At 45.0% G+C, this 26,442-nt stretch overlaps 1 protein-coding gene across 1 annotated transcript in view; it reads right to left on the bottom strand.

Annotated features, from left to right (window-relative positions):
- The window catches only part of LOC119456356 (intraflagellar transport protein 57 homolog), a 32,089-nt gene extending 6,442 nt beyond the window's left edge, over nt 1-25,647 (bottom strand). The window contains exons 1-8 of the mRNA XM_037718069.2: nt 25,211-25,647; nt 24,844-24,952; nt 23,487-23,540; nt 23,279-23,397; nt 17,223-17,316; nt 16,439-16,522; nt 11,346-11,471; nt 5,266-5,532 (exon numbers count right to left, since the gene is read on the bottom strand). Coding sequence (XP_037573997.1) covers nt 5,266-5,532; nt 11,346-11,471; nt 16,439-16,522; nt 17,223-17,316; nt 23,279-23,397; nt 23,487-23,540; nt 24,844-24,952; nt 25,211-25,371 — 1,014 coding nt within the window. The 5' untranslated portion in view covers nt 25,372-25,647. The remainder of the gene's footprint in view (nt 1-5,265; nt 5,533-11,345; nt 11,472-16,438; nt 16,523-17,222; nt 17,317-23,278; nt 23,398-23,486; nt 23,541-24,843; nt 24,953-25,210) is intronic.
- Between the last annotated feature and the right edge of the window lie 795 nt (nt 25,648-26,442).

Genomic DNA, 26,442 nt, shown 5'->3' with positions numbered 1-26,442 from the left:
ATGGGTCCACGAGAGCCCGCCGCAACGTGACAGCTTCTCACCAGGTACTGCGATTACCTTCCAGACGATTTCGCACGGTTCAGTTGCTGTTATGGATAATTTTGATCACTTAGGGGTGATTGGCGTGACACCATATGCGTTTGAAACAGTGGCCCGGCAACGAGAAACACCTACGCCAAGTGCAAGCGCAATCGCCAGCGCGGAAGTTGCAATGGCCGGAGCCCGCCGGATCCGAGGACCTAATTGCGACATTTGCCATTGCGGCATTTGTGCGAGACAAATATACGCCGCACAGAAGTGATTTTTTTTTTTTTTTTGCAGTATAGCTGTGCTGTTTTGTGACCCACGGTGCTAGAAGCAGCGTTCGACATTGCCTTAGCAGTCAGAGTGAGATTGTATTACTTCATACCGGGCAGTCCTTATAACAGAATAGGAAAAGAAATACTCGTTTTGTACACAGTGCATTCTAGTGTTGATGGTTTGCAAGTAATAAAGTGCGACTGCCGAATTACCCTGAAGGTACACATCGCATGGAAATTATTGTATTTGCAATATAATTTAATTCAGTGTAGATATTACTTCCACAGATGCACTCTGCTGTGCTGTGACCGCAACAAACAATGCGTGCAATCATTGCTGTATTCTATCTTGCAGCGAATGCGGAGACGCACTGTCAGCACAGTGCATTTTGCAGTTACCAAGTTACTAAGATTACAAGGTACAGACGTGCCAGACAAATATACGCCGCACGGAAGTGAATTTTTTGTATTTTGGCACTATACCTGTGCTGTTTTGTGACCCACGGTGCTAGAAGCAGCGTTCGACGCCGTGACGGCGTGCTTGGGCTGCTTGCAATGTCGTGCGGGAATTTGACGAAAAACAAAAAAGTGTGCCACTGCACGTTGTTATGCATATCTCTGCGGTTTACTGTAGTTCTATTTTATGCTTTTTGGCCCTCGATTCCCGGTTGTGTTGAAACGATCAGAGGTAAAAGCCCACTCCTGTCGTTTCACGCTTTTGAACAATCCCCCGCTTTCCTTAAAGCAAGTGATGTAAGCACTCAGGCGTATGGGCACTTAGGTATCCGATTGAAACTTTATTTTAGGTGTCTTTTCTACGTGACGTATATTTCTGTTGCGACAGGCGTTCCTGCATGCACTGCAGTGCAATGGAAATAGAAGAATGTTTGTGCTGCCAGGAAGTAAACGAAATTCCTGCAAGACAGAAAAAAACAAAGTGTATCACAGAAGGCTGCTCTCGGTGGCGGAGATTCATTTCGTTTATGAGCGAAGATCGGTGGCACCACGCCTGGCCTTAGTCGACCAGATTTCACCGGAATTCCCATTGCACGCATCAGCGATAAACTCTGATGGTAATCACTGTCCCAAAAATGTTTTGAACAGAGAAGAGTGGTTTTTGAAGGTTTGAAATTAATTCGTTTCACCGCTGCGATCCACTGAGCAGCTTGTTTTTTCTGCCGTGGGAAATTGTGAAAGATGACGTCGTCTCGGCCGCCGTTGGTCGTACAGCCGTAAGCAGCGCAAAAGGACGGCATGGTGACACTGTATGCTTCTTAGACGGAGTTCTTGCGGTAACAGTCCTTTGAAGCGTTAGCCGGAAACGCAGGGTGGAGATCTTGATCATTTGCGATAAAGGCCACGGATACAACCCGACTGACGCGCAAAACCTGCACACGCTTTCCGCCCGGGTGCCTGGGACCCCTATATTGATGTCATTTCCGCTAGCTTTCCCCTTCCTACGCCGCCGCGGGCTGACGCCGCGAGCCGCGGTGGGCGGAGCATAGCTGCGATTTTAATTCTGAATTACACCGCCGCTACTTGTATGATGGAAAAACAAAATTTCGTACCGGGGATTTCAAGTGTCTGTGCTTCAGAAAAACGTCACTTTTTAGAAATCTAAAACCTGTTCAGTTTCCCTTTAAGAGGAAGTTTTACCTCGGGGGCTCCTATTTAAATAACGTATTTGCACGATTGTAAGTCGACCTCTTTTCTAAAATTTGAAAATCTGAAGTTAAAACTAAACTGTTCGTTTAATTAAAATGAAACTGGTGATTTCCATCGCGCACCTGGGTCAAACATTCAATAATAACAGCATCTTTATGAGAACTCATAGCTCTTTGCACTTTTCACACAGTTATGTTATTGAAGTAATTGCACAATGTATCAATAGTCACAACAGTACCTGCAGTATTTGTAGAGTGACTGCTAGTGCCTTCGCCGACTTACAATCGAAACCAAAACATGGCGCTGCCAATAAAAGCAAGACAAACGAGTTATCAGGGGTGCTACAACGTGGTCACATTTTTATGATTTTTATATGGCTCTACCCGTAGTGTTCAGCTATTCTGCGCATTTGTTCGGAAGGGTTTTTCAAGACTTTAAATAGTTTTACAGCGCACACAGCACTCATGGAGATGTCGATATTTGATGGAAGAGCCGCTGTTCTAATCGCTGCTTCAATGATCCTCGGAACGGCAGCGCTTCCGGGGAGTATCAATAGTTCATGGAAGAGACGACACCGCTCACGTGTTTCTGTTTCTCTATAGCTCTCGGTTTGACGCGTCTGACTTGGATGCTGGCCACATGTTACAGGTGCGCCCACCGATGGGAGAGGAGATCAACGAGGGCGATGCGGAGGACGAGCATGAGACGTGGAGCATGAGTCCAAGGGCGATAAAATCGTCGTCGCGCGAAATGCGACTTTCGTCGCGCGAGAGGCCGTGGGGGTATGGGAGGGAGGGAGGGGGGGGGGCGACACTGTGCTGCGGCACCAAATGCGTATCTTGCAACCGGGCACAAGGGTAACTGGCGACGCAATCTCCCACGCGAAAGGAGCAAAGCGGGAAGGCAGCGCGGGAGGGAGGGAGGGAAGGGGGGGGGGCTTCTACTCTGCCAACAAATGCGTTGTTGTACTTAGCGCCTGTGCCGGCTGTCAGTGTTGTCGCACGCACCGTATCTTGAAAGCGATCTCCACACGGCTCTGACCTTTGTATGCGCTGTGCTTACGCCACTCAGTTTCCGTTGAAGCGATAGACCACACAAACCTTCGCTCGCTGTGGCGGCCGCGCTACCCTACGCTTGCGTGGGGAAAAGCATAAAAGGAGAAGCACAAAAGCAACAAAAGTGCCACCGCTTCAAACTATTCGCGCCCAGTCGCGGCCTCTGCGCTGTCCAGCGCCGCATCCGCGCCTCCGCACCAAAAGAGAAAGGGAGAAAGCGCGTCACTGCGTGTTGTTCTCTTTCGTGGCCGTCGGTGGGGCGGCGTTTATTCGTATCAACCGACGCGGGTCGAAAATCGATTCGTAACCACAGTTCTCTAACACGTTGCAAAGTAATGGGGCTCGGCTGGGACCACAGAAAAATTCGTATCACCCGGCAATTCGTATTAACCGTGATCGTATCATCAAGATTCCACTGTAACACCATAATTCAGTAATAAATAATGACATCGGAATTCAGTAGCGCACCCAGGATCTCTGCCAGGGGGGGGTTGACAGTTGGCCAATACCATCTAAACAGCACTAATTTCGATTTCTTCACGGGAAATTGTCAAAAAATGTGCTTTTTGCGAGTGTGCAGACGATTGCCGTCAATGTTGCTACAAAAATTGTCGAAAATCGCAAGATTGAAAAAAAATTATGCATTATGTTAGTAACACCATAATTCAGTAATAAATAATGACATTGCAATTTGGTAAACTGCACCTATCAAGACATCTAAAGTAGACAAAATTGATGTATTCTACATTACTCTGAAATATTACATTATTTGCGAGTATGAATTTTGCAAAAGGTCTCGTAAACACTAAGAATTTCACATAAGCTGAAAATTCATACATAATTTTATTTGCTTCAGATGCTCTGACAGATGCAGTTTACAAAACTGCAACATCTGTTTTTGATGCAAAGTTACAGATTTGTAAACTTTCTGCTTCAGACTTTATTAGCTTATGAATGTTTGGCAATTTATGTAAAAGGTAGGAAACCTCAAATCAATATTCCACTTCCTGCAGTAAGTAGAATCAGATTTCTCTCATAAATACAACAGATTTCATTCAAACTGGTCTAAAAACCGGAATAAAAGCATTTCAGCGTTTCACATGTAGTATTTAGATAGGGAAATCGGCGTTGGCCCTGAAGTAAAGCTTACTCTTAAGATGACCTGCTTTATCACTCTTTTTGTCTTGAAGTGCCTTAATTACAACGTTGTGTGTGCAAAACTGCCAGGTTGTCATTACCTGCTACACTGATATGCGAGGGTAGCCACTAAATAGTGATGGTAAATCCGATCTTTTTTTTAATTCTTTAACCGTACGTAACATGCACTCAATACATTTGGGGGAACCCGCATGTAATAATTGGAGTGCAGCTTTGTGGTCTGAATAGAGAACAAGAGGCTACAGCCAGCAGTACTTCGGTTCCCCGCAGATGCTTGAATGGCAACACTTTTTCATGCCGTAGAGGACACGACACTGAATTCATTCTTTATCACGACATTTTCGATACCAGAGTTGTGACTGGGCACAAGTGCACCACGATAAATCGCTGTATCCCTGACATATGAGGAAATCGATGGTAAGTGGAGCTTCCTTTGTTGTTTACTGAAATGTCATCACTTCTATGTAGCTCAATGCTCCTCACTCAATGCACGCTCTGGGCCCATTTAGTTTCCTACACTTCTTTCTCCACACTCAGCTGCTTCTGTTGCTGCCTCCTTCACTTCTTGCCTCTTATTCTGTTTGTCCATTTGGTCACATTCCCAATGGTACATACCCTTTGTGGGGCATTGGCCAAGAATGTTCACATACCCAATGGAACAAGTTGTCTATACGGCACGTGCTGAGTGGCCTAAGTTGTATAGTGGAAGCATATGCATTTGGGCTGGTTGGCTCATGACTTGAGTGGAAACAGCGCAAGATAACAGGACATGAGAAAGAGACAGACAACAGTACTGAATAACTGTTAGTCACCACTGTTGTCTGTCCACTTCTCATGCCCTGCTATTTGTGCTGTTTCCGCTTGAGTACTATACTCAGCAAGACAGCAGAAGCCGGCAGCCAGCACCCGCAAAGTGCGGGGAAAAAAGCTTTGCTTTAAAACACCAGTTGGCATTTGCACAAGAAGGCACAAACATGTGCAAGCAGGTGCCAGAACTCCAGAGAAGCCATCATCAATCTCTAGTGATGTGATGCCACTTCATCATCAAGACCTATATTACAGCGATGCTGATAAGATTAGATACCAACCTGTGCAAGTGTACGTGAGCGATCGGTGATGCCCCCGCTTACAGTGCGGTAGTGTTCGCGTGTGCGTGCCAGGGCCTCCTGCACTGACCGGTACTGGGCCAGCGGTGCTTCCAGTTGTGCATTCAGGTACTTCTCACGGCTTGCCAGCTTGTCCAGAACTGACCCGAGCCCAGCCGACAGTCTCTCAAGCTGGGCCCGGGTTAAGTGCAGGCCCTCGTCAAGCTCGCGACGTTGCTGGTGGATCAGTTCTAGATGCCCACGCCAGTCCTGCACATCATACCACATGACAGAACAGGTCAACATCCATAAGAGTTGCAGCAATGCCAGTCACGTACAGTAGAACCCTGTTTCTTAGAGGACCACGGAAAAAGAATGCACAATCTGGAAAAATGCAGCGTCTCATAACGCTTGTGGCAGCACTAAAGATGAGGCGATAAACTACTGTCACACAGAACATTATTTGAAGTTGAATAGAAAGCCAAGAAACTATTATATTAAACAACCACGAAATAAAGCTTCCTATTGCTGCCTGGCTGTTAGAAAGAATACCAATCTTTTTGAGCAGTCGTAACCATGAATTTCACTACAGAAACTTGAAAAATAAAGAGAACTGAGGGGTTAATTTTTTTTTAGTTGCAGCCATATTGTGCCAGCCAATGGAATAAGGAATAAACTGTTCCTTTAATTGAAATACAGCTGGTGAATTCCATTTAGCATTCGGGTCGAACTTTTAATAATAGCAGCCTGTTTTCGAGCACTCACAGCTCTTTCTCACTTTTCACGCCTCAGTGTATATAGAAGTAACTGCATAGTGTATCTGCATAAGACAAATAAAACAGGAGAAATGAACTGTTCATTTAATCAAAATGAAGCTGGTGATTTCCATCGGGCACTTCTTCTTGAGAACTCATGGCTCTTTGCACTTTTCACACAGTTATATTATTGAAGTAATTGCACAATGTATCAAAAGTCACAACAGTATCTGCAGTATCTGTAGAGTGACTGCTAGTGCCTTCGCCCACCTCCTTTTTGCTAGAATTTCTACTTCATGAGCCGTATTGAAATCGGTGATGATATCTAACACACTCACAGTTCTGATATCCTGATGCTGTCATCATAGAACATATATTCACGATAGGCAACATGAGCTACTATTCATGCTAAAGCATCCTCAAGCTGAAGCTCACAGTTATTGGGTGTAACAAATAGGAAGCTACAGTAATACCCATGACCCTATGGGAACTAAACAGAACTGGCATTTCACAGTATAAGAGCTGGAGAAATGTAACAAACAGGAATGTATCAACAAGGTTCTACAATATATTATGCTAACTCTAAGTCCCCCTCATCTAAACCAAGAAACTCAAAGGCTTCCTTGCAGAAGCTACATTGCAAGGACGGGCATAGCTGATAGCTGTCAGTAGAACCCTACTGGGCTGCAATTCGTGCAGCGAGGTGCACTTATGGTCATGCATGCGCTAGCACGCATTGCCATAAACTAAAGCCACAGAGAGAACCTGTCTCCCTTTATCTTTCATAGTCTTCTTCAGTGTTACATTTTTCATCAGTGGTGCAGTCCCTCTGTTGAAGAGGCCTTAAATACAATGTAAGAAACACAGTGCCACTTTCCACACTCATTGTTTAGTGCAGGTCTTACTCTCTAGTGTGCATTCTTTTTCTTGCTATTGTCTAGAAATAACCTTCCCGCAAGACCTCATAAAAATGCAATCAATCTTTTGTTTTCTTTAGCAAACGAATGAACAAATATTACCCCAAATGGATTCATTGACCACGTATGGTTTGATTGATCACAACGGTTTTACATCTCAAGAGAGAGAGAGAGAAATAGAAGAGAGGAAAGGCAGGGAGGGTGACAAGACGCACGTCTGGTTTGCTACCCTGCACTGGGGAAAGGGGGTATGGGATGAAAAGAGAGAGAAAGGAAATAGAGAGAGCACAGTTTCGCGCACATTTGAAGCTTCGCACGAAGTCTACAGACGGTCGCCAAGACCTGTCGACTTGAGGTAGTGCAACAAGGCTTTCGTGGCTTTCTGTGCCATCGACGTATACGGCCCCCATGGTCCAAGGATCTTCATTTCTGAAAATGGTCGAGAGTCCAACTGGTTCAATGCTGTCCGGAGAGCTTCACGCTCGACGTCGTTTACATCTCAAAGCCACAGAGAGAACCTGTCTCATAGTCCTTTTACATCTCAAAGCAACACAAGGACTATGAGAGATGCCGTAGCCGGGATAATTCTGGTTAAGTGACCAATACACTGGCATTGTATTTTCATTCCTTCACTCATTCAAGTGTCCCAAGCTGCTCTCAAGGTTGCACAGGTCTAATCACATGAAAAAATAAACAAACACCATATTTCTTTACTATCAGCACGATTTACCTCGCTCAGAAGAGTTAGGCAACTATGGAAAGGAGATCCACAATGCCTTCAAAATGAAACAAGAGGGAGGGGGAACAAGGAGGAAAAGGAAAGTGTTGAGGTATAGATGGATGGATAAGCATCATGTCTTGTGGATCTGAAAACATTTAACCTGTGGTAGGAGGACGACAACTTAATATTTGTGATCGGTGTGCGGAACCAATATTTGAAATGCGCGGGCTTTTCCGTGCTTGTGCTCGGCGTGCGGGGCCGAAAAGCGCGGGAGTGAGCGTCGCTGGTGCGCGTGGTCGGTGCGCGTGCCTGGAGAGACCATCTGGAACGACGGGGCAGCCAAGCTGAGAGAACGGGCAGTGCAGCGAGATGGAGCGGACCGAACGCCAGCCCACGTCCCGGCATCCCGGTCCTGCACTGCGAACCGGGCGCCGCCCCGGCTTCTACCATCGTCACAGGTCCTGCTGAGCTGGGCCTCGTCCCCGCTCGCACGACTGCTGCCGTGCTGCCGGGCTCGGGCCACGTCCCAGAGCCCTGGTCCTGTTCTCCAAACCGGGCGTCGCCCCGGCTTCTGCCACCATCGTGGGTCTTGCTGAGCTGGGCCTCGTCCCGGCTCGCATGACCGCTGCCGTGCTGCCAGGCTCGGGCTACGTCCCATAGCCCTGGTCCCGTTCTTCGAACCGGGCGTCGACCCGGCTTTCACCCCACTGCTGTGCTGGGCTTCGTCCCGGCATTCATCCCACCGCTACGGTGCCGAGCTCGGGCTACGACCCAGAGCTAACGCTCCGGAACCGGGCTACGTCCTGGTGCCACCCTGAACTTCAACTGCCACCCGTATACCCACCGCCGTCAGAGCCAAGTCCGCCGAGCCGTCGCCACGAGGCCGGACTCCTGTTTAGAATTGTGAGTGCTCGAGCGTGACACTTATCCAGCTTATCTGTACAGTTCGTGTTCCCGTATTCGTCCCATGTGCCGTTCGTGTCATAAATACGTCTCTTTGTGTCTCTGGTTGTTTTCTTGTGCGTCTGGCTGACCTGCGCTCACAACATAATCATCACAATTTTGGCGAGCCTGCCAGGATCGGCTTCAACATCTTGCCGACAGCTAGACGCACGGGAGGAAAACCATGGATATTGAGAGACTGTATGCGATCGGCAAAGACATGGGCTTAGCTGGCGCCGCTCTTCGCGAGTGGATTGACGCGCAACACGTGACAGAAAGGGAACTTCGCGCCCAAGCTCGTGAAGATCAGCGCATGAACTTTGAGCTAGAAGAAAAACGGCTACAAGCCGAGGAACACGTTTTACTGCTGAAGCTCAAGCTTCAAGAACAGACAACCAGTTTGAACGTGCGAGATAGTGGACTACCGGTGAGCAACCTCAAACTAATTGAGGAAGAAAGGATACGCGTCGAGGCTGTTCGATTAGCGGAACCTGCTGCAGCTAAGCAATATAACGAAGAGAGGAAGCAGCTCCAAGAGAAAGAACTCAAGATGCTGCGAGAAGAGCTGCATGCATTGAAAATGAAAGAGTGAGGCTGAGACCAAGATGGAGAGTAGGTGCGTTTTCATAGCAGAACTGCACGACATGAGAAAGATGCCAGAAGAAGTTGGCAGATTCGATAGCGCCCATGACGGCGTAGAGAAGCTCACCACTGAGGAGCCCTTGATGCAGAGGGAACAAGTGAAGAGGATGGCTGACATCCCAATAGAGGTTTGCGTAAACAAGGAGCAGAGCACAGCAGAGAAAGAGGTAGCTTCACCTCAGAACGACAGTGAGTCAGTCATTGAAAACGATACCAGGGATCACCACGCACCAGACATAATGAGGCATTTAGATTCCGAGAAACAGAACAACGAGAAAGTCGGTAGATACCCGAATCGCCCCAGACGGAAGGCAAAATGTAAGGGTAGGAAGAACTTGCACAGGACGTTAAAAGCAAGACGGCGTAAGAAAACGCATGTGCTGAATAAGACGTGCTGTTCGATGAGGCAGGAAATGAAGTCGGTGTTTACCCAGGGCCATTCAGAACGGTACAGGAAATCCGCAGACGTAGGAGCGAGAAGGAAGCAGAAAGAAAGTAGAAAAGCATGGGAGTTCAGGAAAAGGCGGAAAAAAGTGAACAGGTGTAACTGGTATGATAAATAAGGAATATTATTTAGGAATCACCTCGGACAGTTGAGATGTTAGTTTTCACAAATGTGTGCAGAGAATAAGTTTATTCATGTGGAGTGTTTGGAACATTAAATTAGTCAACTTTGCGAACAGTGCAGTGCCTTGTGTGGTGTAAAGTTAAATGACCGGACAACAGGAAAGAACTCAGTGACGAACGAACGAACTGCGCACTCTGTGTTGTGTGTTGCTCATATTTAGTCGACGCGTCTTACCTCACCACCGCGTCGTTCTTGAACAGGGGGGAAGTGTGGTAGGAGGACGACAACTTAATATTTGTGATCGGTGTGCGGAACCGATATTTGAAATGCGCAGGGCTTTTCCGTGCTTGTGCTCGGCGTGCGGGGCCAAAAAGCGCGGGAGTGAGCGTCGCTGGTGCGCGTGGTCGGTGCGCGTGCCGGGAGAGACCATCTGGAACGACGGGGCAGCCAAGCTGAGAGAACGGGCAGTGCAGCGAGATGGAACGGACCGAACGCCAGCCCACGTCCCGGCATCCCGGTCCTGCACTGCGAACCGGGCGCCGCCCCGGCTTCTACCATCGTCGCGGGTCCTGCTGAGCTGGGCCTCGTCCCCGCTCGCACGACCGCTGCCGTGCTGCCGGGCTCGGGCCACGTCCCAGAGCCCTGGTCCTGTTCTCCAAACCGGGCGTTGCCCCGGCTTCTGCCACCGTCGTGGGTCTTGCTGAGCTGGGCCTCGTCTGCTGCGACGACCGCTGCCGTGCTGCCAGGCTCGGGCTACGTCCCATAGCCCTGGTCCCGTTCTTCGAACCGGGCGTCGACCCGGCTTTCACCCCACTGCTGTGCTGGGCTTCGTCCCGGCATTCATCCCACCGCTACGGTGCCGAGCTCGGGCTACGACCCAGAGCTAACGCTCCGGAATCGGGCTACGTCCTGGTGCCACCCTGAACTTCAACCACTGCCCGTATACCCACCGCCGTCAGAGCCAAGTCCGCCGAGCCGTCGCCACGAGGCCGGACTCCTGTTTAGAATTGTGAGTGCTCGAGCGTGACACTTATCCAGCTTATCTGTATAGTTCGTGTTCCCGTATTCGTCCCATGTGCCGTTCGTGTCATAAATACGTCTCTTTGTGTCTTTGGTTGTTTTCTTGTGCGTCTGGCTGACCTGCGCCCACAACATAATCATCACAAACCACTAAACGAGAAATTGTACACGCAGGAAGGTTGCACCTGTTGCACGTGAAGACGTAATGGTAGTTTGCAGTGTACGCCAGAGGTGCATTGCATGACGCTTGATGGAGTGCGACTGGTGGCTGGTTCACAAATGAGGCTGCAGTCTTTTGGTGCAGTTACGATGGTGCGTTGAGGCAAAGAGATGGGAGAATTCAGGCCACAGGAATGTCACTACAAGCCATAGAGTTACTTGGTGGCATTGTTATGCAATGAATGGAAAAAATGCGTGATTTAAGGGGATTGTGCATTACACCTATAATTCTGAAGGCATTGTCCATGGAGCCCCTGTGGGAGCTCTGACAGTAGATTCCTACAACACAGCTGACTGACCTTGGCATCAGGTTGGATGGTGACCCTAAGCTGAGGCAGGACCCTCTCTACTTCGAGCTTCCATTCGGCACTGTCTACTGTTGACTGCAGGATGTCCTCGGGCTTGTTCAACTGAGATGATCCACCCTGTGCACAAAACACAGCATGTGTAGGACAGTCGCAAAACATTGTGACACAATAATGTGGTGGCACAGCCTAAGTGCTTGCATGGTTCTTCGCATTGTTGGTACGAATGAGGAAAATTGGCATTAGCCAAACTGCAGTGACACATCGCAGAGCATGTGGAAACATTAGACAGGCATTGAGAATCTTGCCTACTTCAATAGCTATGTCTATAAACGGTCTGAGTTTACCATACTGCCCTTCTTTATGCATGAGTCAGTGCACCTGCATGAATCGAATTTGAAGTGAGCTCATTCAATCACAGAGTGAATATACGTGAAAGAGCCAGGCAAGTGTGTTTGATTAACTTGCTTATTAAACTAGGTATTATCCTGTGTGCATGTGCCACACAGGATAATACCTCTATGTGCCACACAGGGTATTATCCTCTATGTGCATGTGCCACATATAAAACGTTCATAGGGAGCAGATTCCTGCAAGAGTAGCAGTGTGACTATATTATACTGTGGTAAAAATGTGCATATGAATAGGTGTGCTTCTTAACCAATGCTTATTCAACATTCCTTGATGGGTCACTTCTGCAGGCAGCACACTGGATTTTATAGTGAAGCTGTTAGGGCTGTTTTCTCCGCACAAAAACCACAATTGTTTTCGTGTGGCGGCACGGAAGGCCGACGGTGAAAGGCGTCGAGGCCCCAAAGCGGATGTATGAACAGGGCATTGGTGAAAACACACAGCCAGACACCGGCATCAATGATGAGCTATCACCAAGAACAGCCAGCAATGTAGCCCTACCAAGCTATCGGAATGCACTGCTAGATGCCAGCATCGTTAAAGCCAGCACAGCATGCAGGAATGTGCGTCAAATATAATGGTGAGTATAGAAGCACAAAGGTCAGATATACGCGTAGTGCACGGCCTATAGAAGCGCCATCGATGGCCACCTAGCGGGCGCTTTTGAAAGTAGGCTCGGGATGCAGTAACAGATGACAAAGCTTTGCAGCAAGGATGAATGAAGCTCACGGCTGAGATTTCTCCTTCGTTCGGGTACCAGACCACTACTTCAGCAGTACAGCTGCAGGAAAGGAATGGGCCTCTGTGAGAGTGGACATATAAATGATGTTACTGGAGTGTTGGACAACCCAGTACGCATACGTGCCAGGTGTATCCCGCAGACAAGTGTAACAAAGCCCGGCTATATGGAGTGGAAGTCGTGCTAAGTATCCATTTCATTTTGTTGACTAATGCAATGACTCAATCGTTTTTTTTTATTCTACTCTTGCCGTAATACTGTTTGTGTACTTCAATAATAGGCTCACATTATTGCAGAATTATATCTTGAATGACTCTGCACGGCACAATGCCTGCACACATTGTAGCAATCTTACACATGACATTGCCGAATAAGTGCTGATAAATAAAGAGTGGTGCATACACATGACATTGCCAAATAAGCGCTGTCAAAGTCGCCTCAAGAAGACTAATTGCGAACTTGTTAATGGAAATGTGTATGCTAGTCAAAGAAGTCACCAAATGCATGGGTGAATAAAAGTGTGAGTTGGCGCTGCACCACGAATGTAATTCTTCAGCATAAGTGGACGAAGTGCCCTTTCCGCTGAAGTTTTTACAACGTGAACTTCCCTTGGCTTCTTAGAAAGTACAGAGCTAAAATCCTTACCAACTTCTGAGTACTGTTATTTCGAACGTTATGGAAGAGAGAAGCTGCATGATAATATCTTTAAAGGTGGAGCAGTGTCGGCCAACGTAAATTGGCGCAGGCGGCAAGACCGGGCTTAGGCCGTTGCGGCTACGCATTGCACTTCTACACCAGAAAAGATAATAAGAAAAAATTCAGTTGAGTCTAAAATGCATATGCACAAAGGCACTCAGCTGTGAAACAAAGCACTCTGCATGCTCAGTCAGCATCAAGGTGTAGAGACTTCACAAACATGCTGCAAAATTTTCAGCGGAAATCGAATGGCAATACTATATGCAGCAACCTAACACATTTCGCAAGCAACCAAAATATTGAAGATGTCCTTGAGCCAAAAGAATAAAGCTGTTAAAGGAGCACCTGCCTGTAATCATTCCAATAGAACACAGTGTTATCTGAGCCCCTTACAAAAAAGGGGCTTAATTAAAAAGTCTTTAAAGAATTGGCAACAATACTGCATGAGGCAACTAGCAACAGTTCAACATGCATGAAGCCACGCATACCGGGTGCGCGAGGTATTTGAGAACACTATTCCTTATCACCATAGACACCAGCAGGCTCATCATATCTATCTAGGCGTGCGGATCCTTGTTGGTTGACCCCTAATCATTCATACTGTGCAGTTTGTTCAAAGATGGAAGCGTACAGGCTGAAGCAAGAAATGGTATGCCATGCAGCCCTCGTCGCCCTGGCCACACACCACGACTTGGAAATTGCCACCTTTCTGAACGTAGCGAAGCCTTTCGTGTACAAGGAGTGGACAGAACTGATGTTTTCTGATAGTGACGTGGCCTCTGCGGCGAAAAGGAAAAGCACAGTCAGCGGTCAGACATCGTCAGAGCCCCTGATTTTCTACGGCAGCTGCAAGTCATCGTGAGTGACGACCCAGGGAAGTCAAAGCGGGCTATTGCAAAGGAGCTCCAAGTCGCAGAGTTGACTGTCAGGCTCGCTGTGCACGAGGACTTGAGGTACCATTCCTATGTCATGAGGAGGGGGCAATTCATGTCCGATAAAACTTGGGATAATCGTCTGCTCGAATCCATGCGCTTGCTAAGCAAGCTGAAGAGACCTGAGAAGCCTGGAATGTTCTGTTTTTTTTTTTTGTTTTTTTTCAGATGAAAAGAACTTTGACCAAAATCAAAAAGTTAACCGCCAAAATGGCAGTTATATGGCTTTGTGCAAGCGCTGATGAGGTGCCTACAGTGATGCACACAAAATTTCCGTTGTCTGTGATGGTGTTAGTCGTCGTCAGCAACGAGGGTGACGTCATGCCGCCACAATTTTTTGCACAAGGACTCTGCATTAATGCTGCTGCGTACGTGGAGTTGCTTGCCACCTGTTGTAAAGCCCTGGATAGAGGCTGTTTTGAAAGGAAGACCTTATCACTCGCAACTTGTGGCCTCCTAGTTCTTCAGATTTAAGTCAGCTCGACTGCTATGTCTGGGGCGACGTTGAGAGAGAGGCCAACAAACAGCCACATCAAACAGCGGAGGAAGCGGGCGGAAAGGGTGGAAAACGTTTAATTGGCAGAATCACAAACTGCGTTCACATTGTCTGAGGCTGAAAAAACTTCGGCTCCCCACTCTTCTCCGGAAAACGTCCAACGGCTCTCAGGGTTGCTTGACCTGGTTTCCGAATAAAGCTATGTTTAGAGCTGAAGCTCACACTACAAAAGACTCGATGAAGGCCGCCATTGCTGACTCAATGGCCAGCATCTCTAAGACCACCTGATCCGTGCATGCAGCCGTTTCCGAAGCCGAATTGAATCGATTATTGCTGCGGATGGCAAATTGATTGAGTAATTGTGGAAATAAACCATAAGAGAAGTATTTCCCAAAGTTTGGTAAATATATGTCTATTTTTGCTGGAGATATTCTTCTCTGCCTGAAGCCAACATTGTGTTCTCAAATACCTCATGCACCCAGTATAATAGATCCAAAAACATAATCTGCATGACAGCTGGTGTGATGATTTAATAGGCTACACAAAATAAACAAAATCAGTCCTTGCAAGTCTGAGCAGCTTTGACAAACAACACAATGCATTTGTACAGCCATGCACGCTCGCTAGAGCAACACAGTAAAGAAGTGGCAAACAGTAGAAGCGGCAAGTGGCATTCAGAAGCTAAGCGAAATGCCTTTACTCTGCATGATGCATTTCAGATAAACTAAACCAGAACATGGGCCAGCTGTGATCAACTTGATCGCTTGGCCGTGTAAACATGATCGAGTGAAACAAACAACAAGATGACAATAGAAACCGCGAGAACAAGAAATTTCCCGCCGAACATCGACAATCAGTTGCTGCCACTCATGCGGCCTCGCAGGGAATGATTAGAACCATGTCACGGGCAAGTTCTTGCATGTATTTGAGCACCCCACTGTGCAATAATTATTTTTCGACATGCCTTGAAGCTTTGGCCACCAGACACATGCGATGGGTGTTGCTTTTATTCCTCCGAAAACGTGAAACAAACAGGGAGGCATAAGCAACGACATAGAAAACTATAGCGGACGGCTGCCTTCTTTTCCGAGAGCACTTAGCAAGGCTGCCACCAGTAGTGTGTTCGTCAGTGCGCACTACACGTATAGTGAAACATAAGAAAACGCTCGGGTAAAGCGAATAAATCTGTGAAGGATTTTTGTTTGTAGGCACACATCAACAGAATGACGAGGTTGGAAGCTTCCAATGGAAGCTAAAAACAGTAAAACACAAACCACATTGCTGGACTTTAATTTCAATCATGTAGAAATATATCATAGTGCTGTTTTTCTCATATTGCCCCCTTTTTATTTCTGTATTAGTTACACTGTCATACTCATTTCAAGATCACAAACTAGCCTTGCCTTCCTAATTTGTTGACAACTTAAATGCCAAAAGTTGCAGGAACATTCTTTATAGTATATTTGCACATTTTTGTTGATTATAGGTGCGCGATTAATTAAAACATTCAGTGCAATAAACTGCTATAAAACTCCATGATAAAACTAAAGTTATGAGCACAGTTTAGGTTAGGTCACAGTATGATATAACCTGACTGCATAACAGCTGTTTGCCATACCGCTGAGATTAACTTAGTAATACGCGCTTTATGAGTTACCTCATACAGTAGTGATTGCATTTATGTGTTTCAATGGCTTCGCCTGCCTCTTGCCTGTTTCGTCAAAACAAGCATTATTTCTTCACACTCTTTCTCACATTTTTTGGCAAGGTAACTGCAAAAAAAAAAAAAAAAAAAAAGGGAGTGCCATCTCACCAAGCGGCCAGCTGAGAGTGTTCTCAGGCCATCCAGGTCCATCACTGGACCGTCATCATCATCCTCATCATCTGCTGCTTGTTCCTAAAGGACAGAACAGGGTCAACTAGGTGGAACACTGCTTTGTGAAAAAACATGAGCATTCAAGCGACATAATACTAAACCTGAACCAGGCTTAAGTTCTACCACTATGTATAATGATACTTACAATGATCGTGCTACCAATAATGGCATTACAGAGTTACAGGACCAAAAACAATGGATCAACGCGAGCTTTCACAAGAAGATAGAAAGAACATGATCTCCAAGAAGGTCACCAGTCTTAAGTTATCAGTGAAGCATGAGTTGAGAACAACTGAACATGAATGTGCAATTTAATGTAGATGCCAGAAAGGTGCAAGAACTAGAAACACCTTTCTCTATCTTCATTAATCATGCTTTTTACACCTTCCCATGCTGAACGAACTTGGCCAATTTACCATTCTCAATCAGAACGATGCAGGCTGTTAGCAGCAAACTGAAACGTAACGTTACTTGACTATAAAAGTGCATGAACGCTAACTGTGAATATTGAAATTTACAATCTAGTACAAACTAGCAGCCACTTGTTCTGGACATAATATGTAGCGAGTAACAACTGTTTTGATGAGCACCTAGTGCAGAAGCAGATGTCAACTTTTAGCACACAAAGCAAAAGGGAATAAGAGAGAGACACACATGCATCCGTGTACGCGCGCAGGCATGCACGTACACACACATACACAAACAAAAGGTCAGCACACACCTCCATCATCTCCTCTTCAATTTTCTCCAGGGTCACCTCAGCAGCATCATCAACCACTGCTTCTTCCTCAAGCTGTTCTTCTGGTGGCAAAAGCCTTAAACAACAGAAACATGCATGTTTGAGCCCATGAAAGTAGTCTTAAAATATTGTGAACTATATATAGTTTTCCTTTTTTTTTTCTTTGTTAATGATTATGCAACACATTAACTCATATAACAACTAGTGCATTTCATAAATGAAGCAGTAGGATGTCAAGTGCTCTAGGAACACTAATGTGGTATTTTATATCGGATATACAGTTCAACCCGGATATATTGAATCTGAAGGGGATCACAAAAAAATTCAATATATAAGTCATCCAATATATAAAATAAAAATTTTATTGAAAAATTTTCATCGGAATTTTACTGCTGCTCGTTATACACAATAATTTGTTATATGTGGGTTCGATATATCCGGGTTCGACTGTATTGAGTTCTCTGATAAATTCTGGCCGATTCTGGTATGTTTGAACAAATAGAACTTGGGAAAGCATTTAGGGACATTTTGATTTGTTAGTCCCACAAAGTCCGAAAGATTATGCTTGTTTCTGCTAAAGTGTTTAGTTTATCAGTTTTTTAAATTTTATTTTATCTTGCTTGACGTAGCATGAAGATAGAAGACAGAATCTCATTATAAGAACTTCAAAAATTATGGGGTTTTACGTGCCAAAACCACGATCTGATTATGAGGCACGCCGTAGTGGGGGACTCCTGAAATTTGGACCACCTGGGGTTCTTTAATGTGCGCCTAAATCTAAGTACACGGGTGCTTTCGCATTTCACCCCCATCGAAATATAGGAACTTCATGTTCTTCTTTTTAACAAAGGACTAAGTGCCCCTAAACCTGAGAATGTGAACATCATGAACAGGATACTCTATCAGGGAGACCTGCCTAGAATTGGTTTCAGAAGTTTATTGTCATTGACTTCACTATTCAAGACAGAGAAAGAAGTGGCAGGTCAATGATGATGATGACAACCCAATTGAAGGAAATTCACTTTCCACAACTTCAGAGATAGCTGAGCTATTGGACATATCAAAACCTGAGCATTTGGTAAGATCTGTTTATATTAATTGATACTTGCGTTGAGTGAGAGCAAAACGCTTGCACCATACATTCTTATGCAGCCCTGCTCCAAATGCAATGAGACAAAACCTTTCCTCAGGCAATTAACAACTGAAGATGAAAAGTGTTTACTGTTACAGCAACAACCCCAAAAAGAAGACGTGGGGCAAAAGAATGACCCTTTAAAAACTGCACACGAAAGAGGCCCTCACTAAAAAAAATCATGCCTTACATTTGGTGGGATTGCAAGGGAACCTTTTTCTACAAACTGCTGAACATATGGAATGCTGAAAGAGCGAGTTCAGACAAGTACTGCTCCCTATTGATTACACTAAGCACAGCGATATAAGAGAACATCCCAGCACTGCCAAACTGGAAGGCATTTGTTTTCCGTCATGACAATGCCATCTTCGCGAATGCACGAAAAATTGTTGGAGCTCGAGTGCAATGTTCTGCCTTTGCTTTAACATCAATGTTCCCCAGACATAGTGACCTCTGACTACACCTTGTTCAGGCCCCTGTAAAACTCTCTTCACGGCAGAGAACTTCCAATGTTTGGGGACATCAAGTGTACCTCTTAGTTTCTTTTTGCAGAAATCTTAAGAATTCTGAGGGAAAGCCAGCATGCAGCTACCAAACAGGTGACACAGCATCATCGACTACAGGGGTAGCAATACAATGCTGAATAAACATTCGAGTATCAATTGATGCTATCATCAATTTTGATGCTTTTGTCAAAATAAACTTATCATGCAACCCTATAATAATGTAGAATATATCAAATATGTTCCTAAAGCCCCATTCTGTTGGAGTCCAGAGCTCTAATTTATTTATAAAACACACACAAAAAAATGAAGCAATGGCTGGTGGCTCTATTGGTAGTAGTGTGAACGGCAGTGTGCCACAAGTCAATAACAGATGTGTGGTTAGTTAATACATGTTGACTGTGCCAAAATTCAATGCAAATATGTTTCATCTCATTTTGATACAACGCGTACTTATGCCCATATTTGTAACTGCACGGCATCAAAAAATGAAAAAGCAAGAATAAACAAATAATGGCACCAGTCCTCTTAGGCAGCACTCTGATTAATTGCTTCATGCAAACCTCGCACTGGGCTCATTTCAGCACAGTCATTCATGGTGTGCAATCTGGACACTATACTGCACTTCATTGGAGATTAAAGGGACACTAAAGTGAAAAACTGAATAGATTTATACTGATAAAATATTCTTGAAGAACTCTGCTTTCGTTGTTTTTGTGGTAATAGGTTGATTATTACAAGAAAAAATGAGTCTAAGTTTCATTTTTGAATTTCGCACCGAAACCCCTGAGCTAGTACATTAGAGTGGCATCATGGATTCGAAACTATTTTTTCACATTTCGATCCCTGTGGTTCAGTAAATGTTCTTGAAACTTTCCATGTGAAGTCTTTGGCTCTACTAGAATATACTGTTCCCCATTTTTAGTAATAAAAGCTTAACTAGGCTCGAGCAGACGACATCAAAATCTTGTGATGTCACGGTGGGCTGGTGCGGGAATTTCAAGACATCGTCACAATCAATCTTTCGCTATTGCATCTTTTCTGGCTTACCAAGCGCCTTCTCACCGTAAGAGTATATTTTTGGTATGGTGGAAGGGTAATTTACCAACACAGCTCAAATAATTTCTCTCTCTAATGTCCCTTTAAAATAATACATTTGGTGAAAAGAAGGCAACATGGTGCAATTGCTGCAACTCACATGCATTATAGGTGCAGCTGTATGGCTGGTGCTGTAAAGTGCAGCTCAGAACAAAAGGACGGTTTCTGCAAATAAAAAAATCAAGTAGAATGAATGCAATGCACACTGCCAAGTAAACAATTCAGTTCTGGAGTGGGTGGCATGCTCAGACGAGAGAAAGCAAGATGATATAGGAAATTTATTTGAGAAGGGGCAGTGAGGTCGACCTGAGGTGGACTTCCCTAACTTGCTACTCCACACCTAGGAATAGGGCGCCAAAGAAAGTAACGAGGAATGACGATGAGGATAGTAGCGTGAAAGTAAGTACAGGATATGACTGATGAATCTATTACAGCTCTTAGTTAAGATACATGCTGTTCTGGTATTCATATTAAAGATTGTCATGGGTCTCAACTTGATTTAGACTAAGCCTCGACACGGTCCCAGTAGGATGACATCCATCACTCACGAAATGACTAGTTTTGTCAGGGAAGCAACCAATTCTTTTCAGTCACGTGTGCAGTGGAGGCCAACGCAAAAGATGTTCTGCCTTGCTTTAAACACGAAGTACATAACATTGACCATTACATGGTACATTGAATAATATGCACACAGTTTTTTTAGGTAAGGACCAGCCATAATTGTAATTATGGTATGTGTAAAGACACTTACGTATGCATTGGATGCCATGTGGCACTGAAAAAATCTTGCTACGATCAGAGTACATACTCTGCTGGCATGAACCCTATGACAGCTGCTATGGCAATTACCCAGTTGTGAACAATCAACTGCTGTAATGTTGTGCGCAGTCTGAAATCGCTGTTCACTGTGCCAGTACCGCACCCAGGATCTCTGCCAGGGGGGGGGGGGGGGGGCAATATTCGCCCTTACAGGCGAGAATTGCATCTTTATCCCCCCCTAGAGCTGCTTCAGTGGAATTAAAACGAAAAGACATCGAGCATGTGGTTGGCCCACCTTGACTTTAAGAGTGAATGAATAAATACAAGACAATGATAGAGTTTGTTAATCAGGAAAATTCAACCTCAAGCCACCTCCTGAATTGTAATGACAATGTGAACAGAGCATTGAAGGCTGAAGGTACACGTTGGACTGGTGGGGCTCGACGCATAGGGGGGGGGGGGGTAGAACACCCGAACCCCCCCCCCCCTTCTGTGCACCAGTGCACTGTGCTCATCCACATGCCACGACACAGAACTAGGTACATTACATGCACTCTTTGGCTGCTTCATTTAACTGTGAGGAGGTGTTTAAACATTTGCAATGGTCACAAAGCACTAACAGTAAGTGATAGAGCATTGTAGTACAACCATATTTCGTTTAACATAATAATGGCACTACCACAAAGCTGGGATCCATCTTTCTCTTCAACTGAAAACATTAAGGGAGAAACGACAAACACAATAAAGAGTTCTTTACACAGCATTTACAAGAGAAAGGTGCACGGGAAACAAACACTTGAGAACAGCCTGCACTGAAGGGGAAATCTGCATAACACATTGTCATCTGTATTGGAGCTGCCAATCTCTGTTCTATAAACTGGTACCATAGCAATACTGTTAACAGTATTTTCTTGCTAAAAATCATCCTAAAGGTGCCACTAATGGACAGCTGTAAGGTAGTGCAATTTTAATGGAAGTGAATGTATGCATCCGAACAATGCAGTTATGCTACAATGGACTATGGTAAACTAGGGGAGCACACGACACATACTTGTATTATGTGCATGTATACGTGCATGTACATGTTGTGTAGCTGATGTACTATCGCGATGGAAAGAAACGCGAACAGCGGAGCGTGTGGCCGAAGCATAACTGAAGCTATAGTGCGCGCCGTCTTGTCGTCACCATTGACAGGCGGGCACATCCGCTTTGATCACGCTGTGCGATGGTGCGCCCCCTATCCTGCAATATTTTTCTTTCTGTTCTGCTTCTCTTTTATTTGAAAACGAGGAAAGGTGACGGCACAGTAATGATGACAGCGCAAACTGTACTATCGCGATGTAAAGAAACGCGAACCGCGGAAAGCATCACGGAATATTGGCAAGGAAAGCTTATCATCTGCCAGTCATATCTGACACTCGGAACGCACATGCGGTGCGATAGCGCCAGCCGGAACAAGATTGTAGCGCTACGGTGGCGCCGACTGAAAGCAGCGACAGCCAAAGCATATGGGAGGTGGACCCATATCCTCGCACTAGCGCTGAATGTGCCAAAAGCCACGCTTTCCGTGGTTCGCTGTTTCTTTTCATCGCGATAGTACAGTTTGCGCTGTCATCATTACGGTGCCATCACCTTTCCTCGTTTTCAAATAAAATAGAAGCAGAGCAGAAACTAAAATTTTGCAGGCACACCATCGCACAGCCCGATCAAACCGGATGTGCCCGACTGTCAATGGTGATGACAGGATGGCGCATACTATACCTTCAGTTATGCTTCGGCCACGCGCTCCGCTGTTCGCGTTTCTTTCCATCGCGATAGTACATACAATATACAAAGCCAGTTCAAAGAAAAAAAAGTTGGAGGGCCACAGAAGTGCTACCTTGCTTCTACCATTAACAGTAGAAGCTGCTTTCTCACCTGGATTCAAGGTACACAGGATGTTACTACAAAAACAATGAAAATATAGTACCAACTCAAAGCAACAAGCCATAAAAATAAGTTGTGAAAGCCAAGTGCACAAACAGCTACACATGTTAATGGTGGCAATAAGCTGTTCCACAATGGTCCTCATGTGGCAGCAGCAATGTGTGGTGGCATGGTCAGTGCCACGGAGGAACAGGCACATGCTCATTGTGCAGGGCCTGCACAGCATACAGGAACATGCATCCAATATAATGAAGAGTACAAAACTCAGATACGTGGGACTAAGCCTACGTGGGACTAAGCGGGTGACACGGGGCTTCCCCTGCGTTTTCTCTGGACCTAAATAAAGTTATTTCACTCACTCACGGTGAAGCATTTGACTTGAATATAGTGAATGAATTACATTAGACACACTAAAGCATTTGCAAAGTCTTGGTAGATCTTGGGCAATGACAAACTAGACCTCAAAGACATAAAAATGGTATGACAACTCCCTTATACAGCTTCACTCTGATGTATGAGTTGCTCAGACTTACATACATCTGTGAAGTTTTCTTTTCTTTTGCAGCGCAGGCTAATGCAAGTACCACAAGCAGCCACTGCAGGGTGCTTTAATTCCTTACGTTTTCCATGCAAAATGCTTCTTCCTGAGGGCCTTGTCAGCCAAATGGTCCAGAACGAAAATCACATGCTCTCCCCAGCCTTGCTTCAGCCGGCTTGGAGGAAAGTCAATAGCAGTACCCTATGCAAGAGAACAGAGCAAAAGAAAAGTGATGCAAGCTACTGGGAGAACAGGCTCACTCTAAGTCTCCATGAACACTAAACACTTACCGTGTTCCTAAGCACGTCTAAGATGTTGGATATTGTGGTGTTAGGATCGTCTGACTGCAAACAGACATTTTACTTTGGTTGAATATGTGTGTAATCAACAGCAAAATCACAACAATAAAGATGTCAAGAGAACTACCTTCAGTACATGTACGCAAAACAATAAGCAAATTTCTTGTAGAAGAAGTCATTTATGCAGAAATATATAGGCACGCTAGAGAAAGAAAGAAAAAAGCGTGGACTTCCCTTAAACAGAACTTGAAGGGACAGAAAATAGAGTTCTGTTTATTAGAAGAAACGTTTATGCGATGAACGCAAGAAATTACTAAAAGTTGTTTTATTTCAAAAGTGTCGGAGTGTTTTAATTTCACTGCGGTGAAAAAAGCCGTTATTGTGCTCTGCTTGGGTTGTGAGTTTCTTTCGCACAAGGTATTCGTTCATGTCCTCTTGGTTTTTGACTGTCACCATCACAATGCACAAAGGAACGCGAAAACTAGGCAATGCGAACGCTGCAGAGCAGCCGCTGATGCCACAACAGTGCAAATGAATCATACATTGGATTTTCTTGGCTATTTGGCACCTCTATTTGAAGTTCTTGTCAACATATTCCTGTTTCATGTGATGTATGACAGCCGATGAGATAGGTGCAGTTTCGATTCCAGTTCGGCTTAATGTAATTCACAAAGAAGCATCCCACTTAAACGAAGCTTGTTAACATTGTTCCTATGAGTGGCCAAAAAAACTTGTCCTCTCATCTGTTTATCCGGCGTCCACTGTATTGCAGGTGCAAATGTTGTAAAAGCCTGTTTTAATTGATTAAGAGTGACAAATCAAGCATTTATTGCCATTTTTTTAAAAGGCAACAGGAGAATATCGAAAAAGTAACCACAGTATTCAGATATGTTGTGCATGTGAGGAATCAACGTATGAGGCCTACATTATGGGTATACAATACTTATTTTGTCCCAATATATGGGAAAAAGGATGGGAGAAGCTCAGTACTAAGGATATACTAGCATACTAGCACCTGTAAAGTTTACATCATAAGACAAATGCCATGTCATTTACGTGACTACATTTTTACATAATAGCACATAATCTTCAGATCGGCTAATTTAGTTACAGTCATGACATCTGTAAGGGCACTACATTTGCAACTGTACAAGGCATGCATTTGGTGCAGCTAAGAAAAGTCACAACAAGTTAAAGTTCTTTATTATTATATTTTATCTTTAGCAGCTGCACTATATTCATTGTTTAGGTGAGTTGCATAAAAAAGCCCTTACATATTGTGCCCTCTACTAAAAAATGGCATGGCATATAGCATGCAGTTAGGGGACAAAAACGTTGAACGAGTCACCTCCTGCGGTGTTTCGAACGCAATTCCCGACTGTTGAATTAGCCAAGCTGCCAGAGAAGAGAAGATGTAGAACTGTTCTCCTGGGTTCGTTGGCACTGCAAAATAATGTCTGAAATAAAGAAGCAAAATGAACGTCACAACGCCACAAGGAAAAAAAAAAAATAAGCTCGCTTTATACGTGGCACGTAGAACTTTAATTGATCGAATCATGAAGCTCTAAGGCTCTCAAGTAACGTGTTTGTTTAAACATCAAGCCTGCCCTCGGGCTTTGATGCTTCTGCAGGTTCAAAGGTGAGCATTCTTAGGCGAACAGTTCACAGATAATATCTCTCCGTTTAGCCATGCTAAATATAGGTAAGTCCCTCACCTGCTAATAGGCTTGATTTTAAATTGAGTTGTAAACTCGGTGTCATAGTTGATGAGCTTCAGTTTGTCCAACAAGTCCTCCATTACGACGAACGGAAGATACGCTTGACCAGGTCCGACTTCGTCCATACCGACCGGCTCCTCGCGTTTTTTAGACGACATAGTGAAACGTTAAAACGAGAGTAACATATAGCTCACTTAGCATGCATCAGTCTTTTGGCACACGGCAAGATCAGAGCTCGTGGTTCAGAGAGAAACACGGGAACACCTCACATGTGAAGCTCAGTGGTGCGCAAAGCGACTAATGTAGACAATGCGATAAGGTGATCAGTGGCTTATAATAGCCATAAAATTCCAACGCACTGCTTTGACGATGAATGTTTAAACTAGCAATAAACTACGAGAGAAATAGCGATGATTACGAAGCTAGCCGACACATGCGGCCGACGCCTCGTTGATGCGGCTCTGCAGGAAGCAAGTGTAGTATTTGTTTACAAAAAATTGCCATGGCAACCGATGCGAGTGTTGAAGTCGAAGTACAGTGGCTATCTAGCCACGGCTAGTCGAAGTGTGATTGATAACCTTGATAACAAAGCGCGGTACGCAGACAATGCGAAGTGTGCCTTTATTTGTGTTTAAATGCTTTAGAACTGGTATTTTTTACCAATTAGTTTACCTTGAATAAAATAATGCAACTCACAATGTGGCGCTTTGGCGACAGTTGGTTTCACTAGTTTCGCTTTCGTTTCTTGACTGACATGCTCATTGCTCCGCTTCAGCAGCTAGATGCGCGCAGGGCTTCGATATACTGAAAAATTAAGACTAGTGGCTTGCGGGATAAAATGCGCATTTTCATTTGTAGAAGGTGGAAATAAAAGGCTACGAACATCCGTTCATACCTGCCGCTCAGTTTTGAACCGCTAGCCTGTACAGAGAGAAAACCAGGCATATGCGCAATGCAGCGCATGTTGACTCCACTTTTGCAACGTACCTCAGTGAGGACTGAGGAGAACCGTTGAAACCTCTAGTTTGTAATAATGCCGTTGGAGAGAACAAAATCCGAGGACACCAAAGCATGTCTTATGAGTTGTAAATGAGAAATAATTAATTTCCAGTTGAACGTCGCTGAGCGGTCCTTCCAGTAATGTTAGAACGCAGGCGAGAGCTTGCGCGGTCAAGGAACGCGCATTCTGTGCCATAGCCTCCAAGATAGGGAGGGGCGTGGAACAACAC

Source organism: Dermacentor silvarum, chromosome 6, assembly GCF_013339745.2.
Source record: "Dermacentor silvarum isolate Dsil-2018 chromosome 6, BIME_Dsil_1.4, whole genome shotgun sequence".
In the NCBI taxonomy this organism is placed as follows: Eukaryota; Metazoa; Arthropoda; class Arachnida; order Ixodida; family Ixodidae; genus Dermacentor; species Dermacentor silvarum.
The sequence above is the reverse complement of the archived record's forward strand: the minus strand, read 5'-3'. Positions and strand labels throughout refer to the sequence as shown.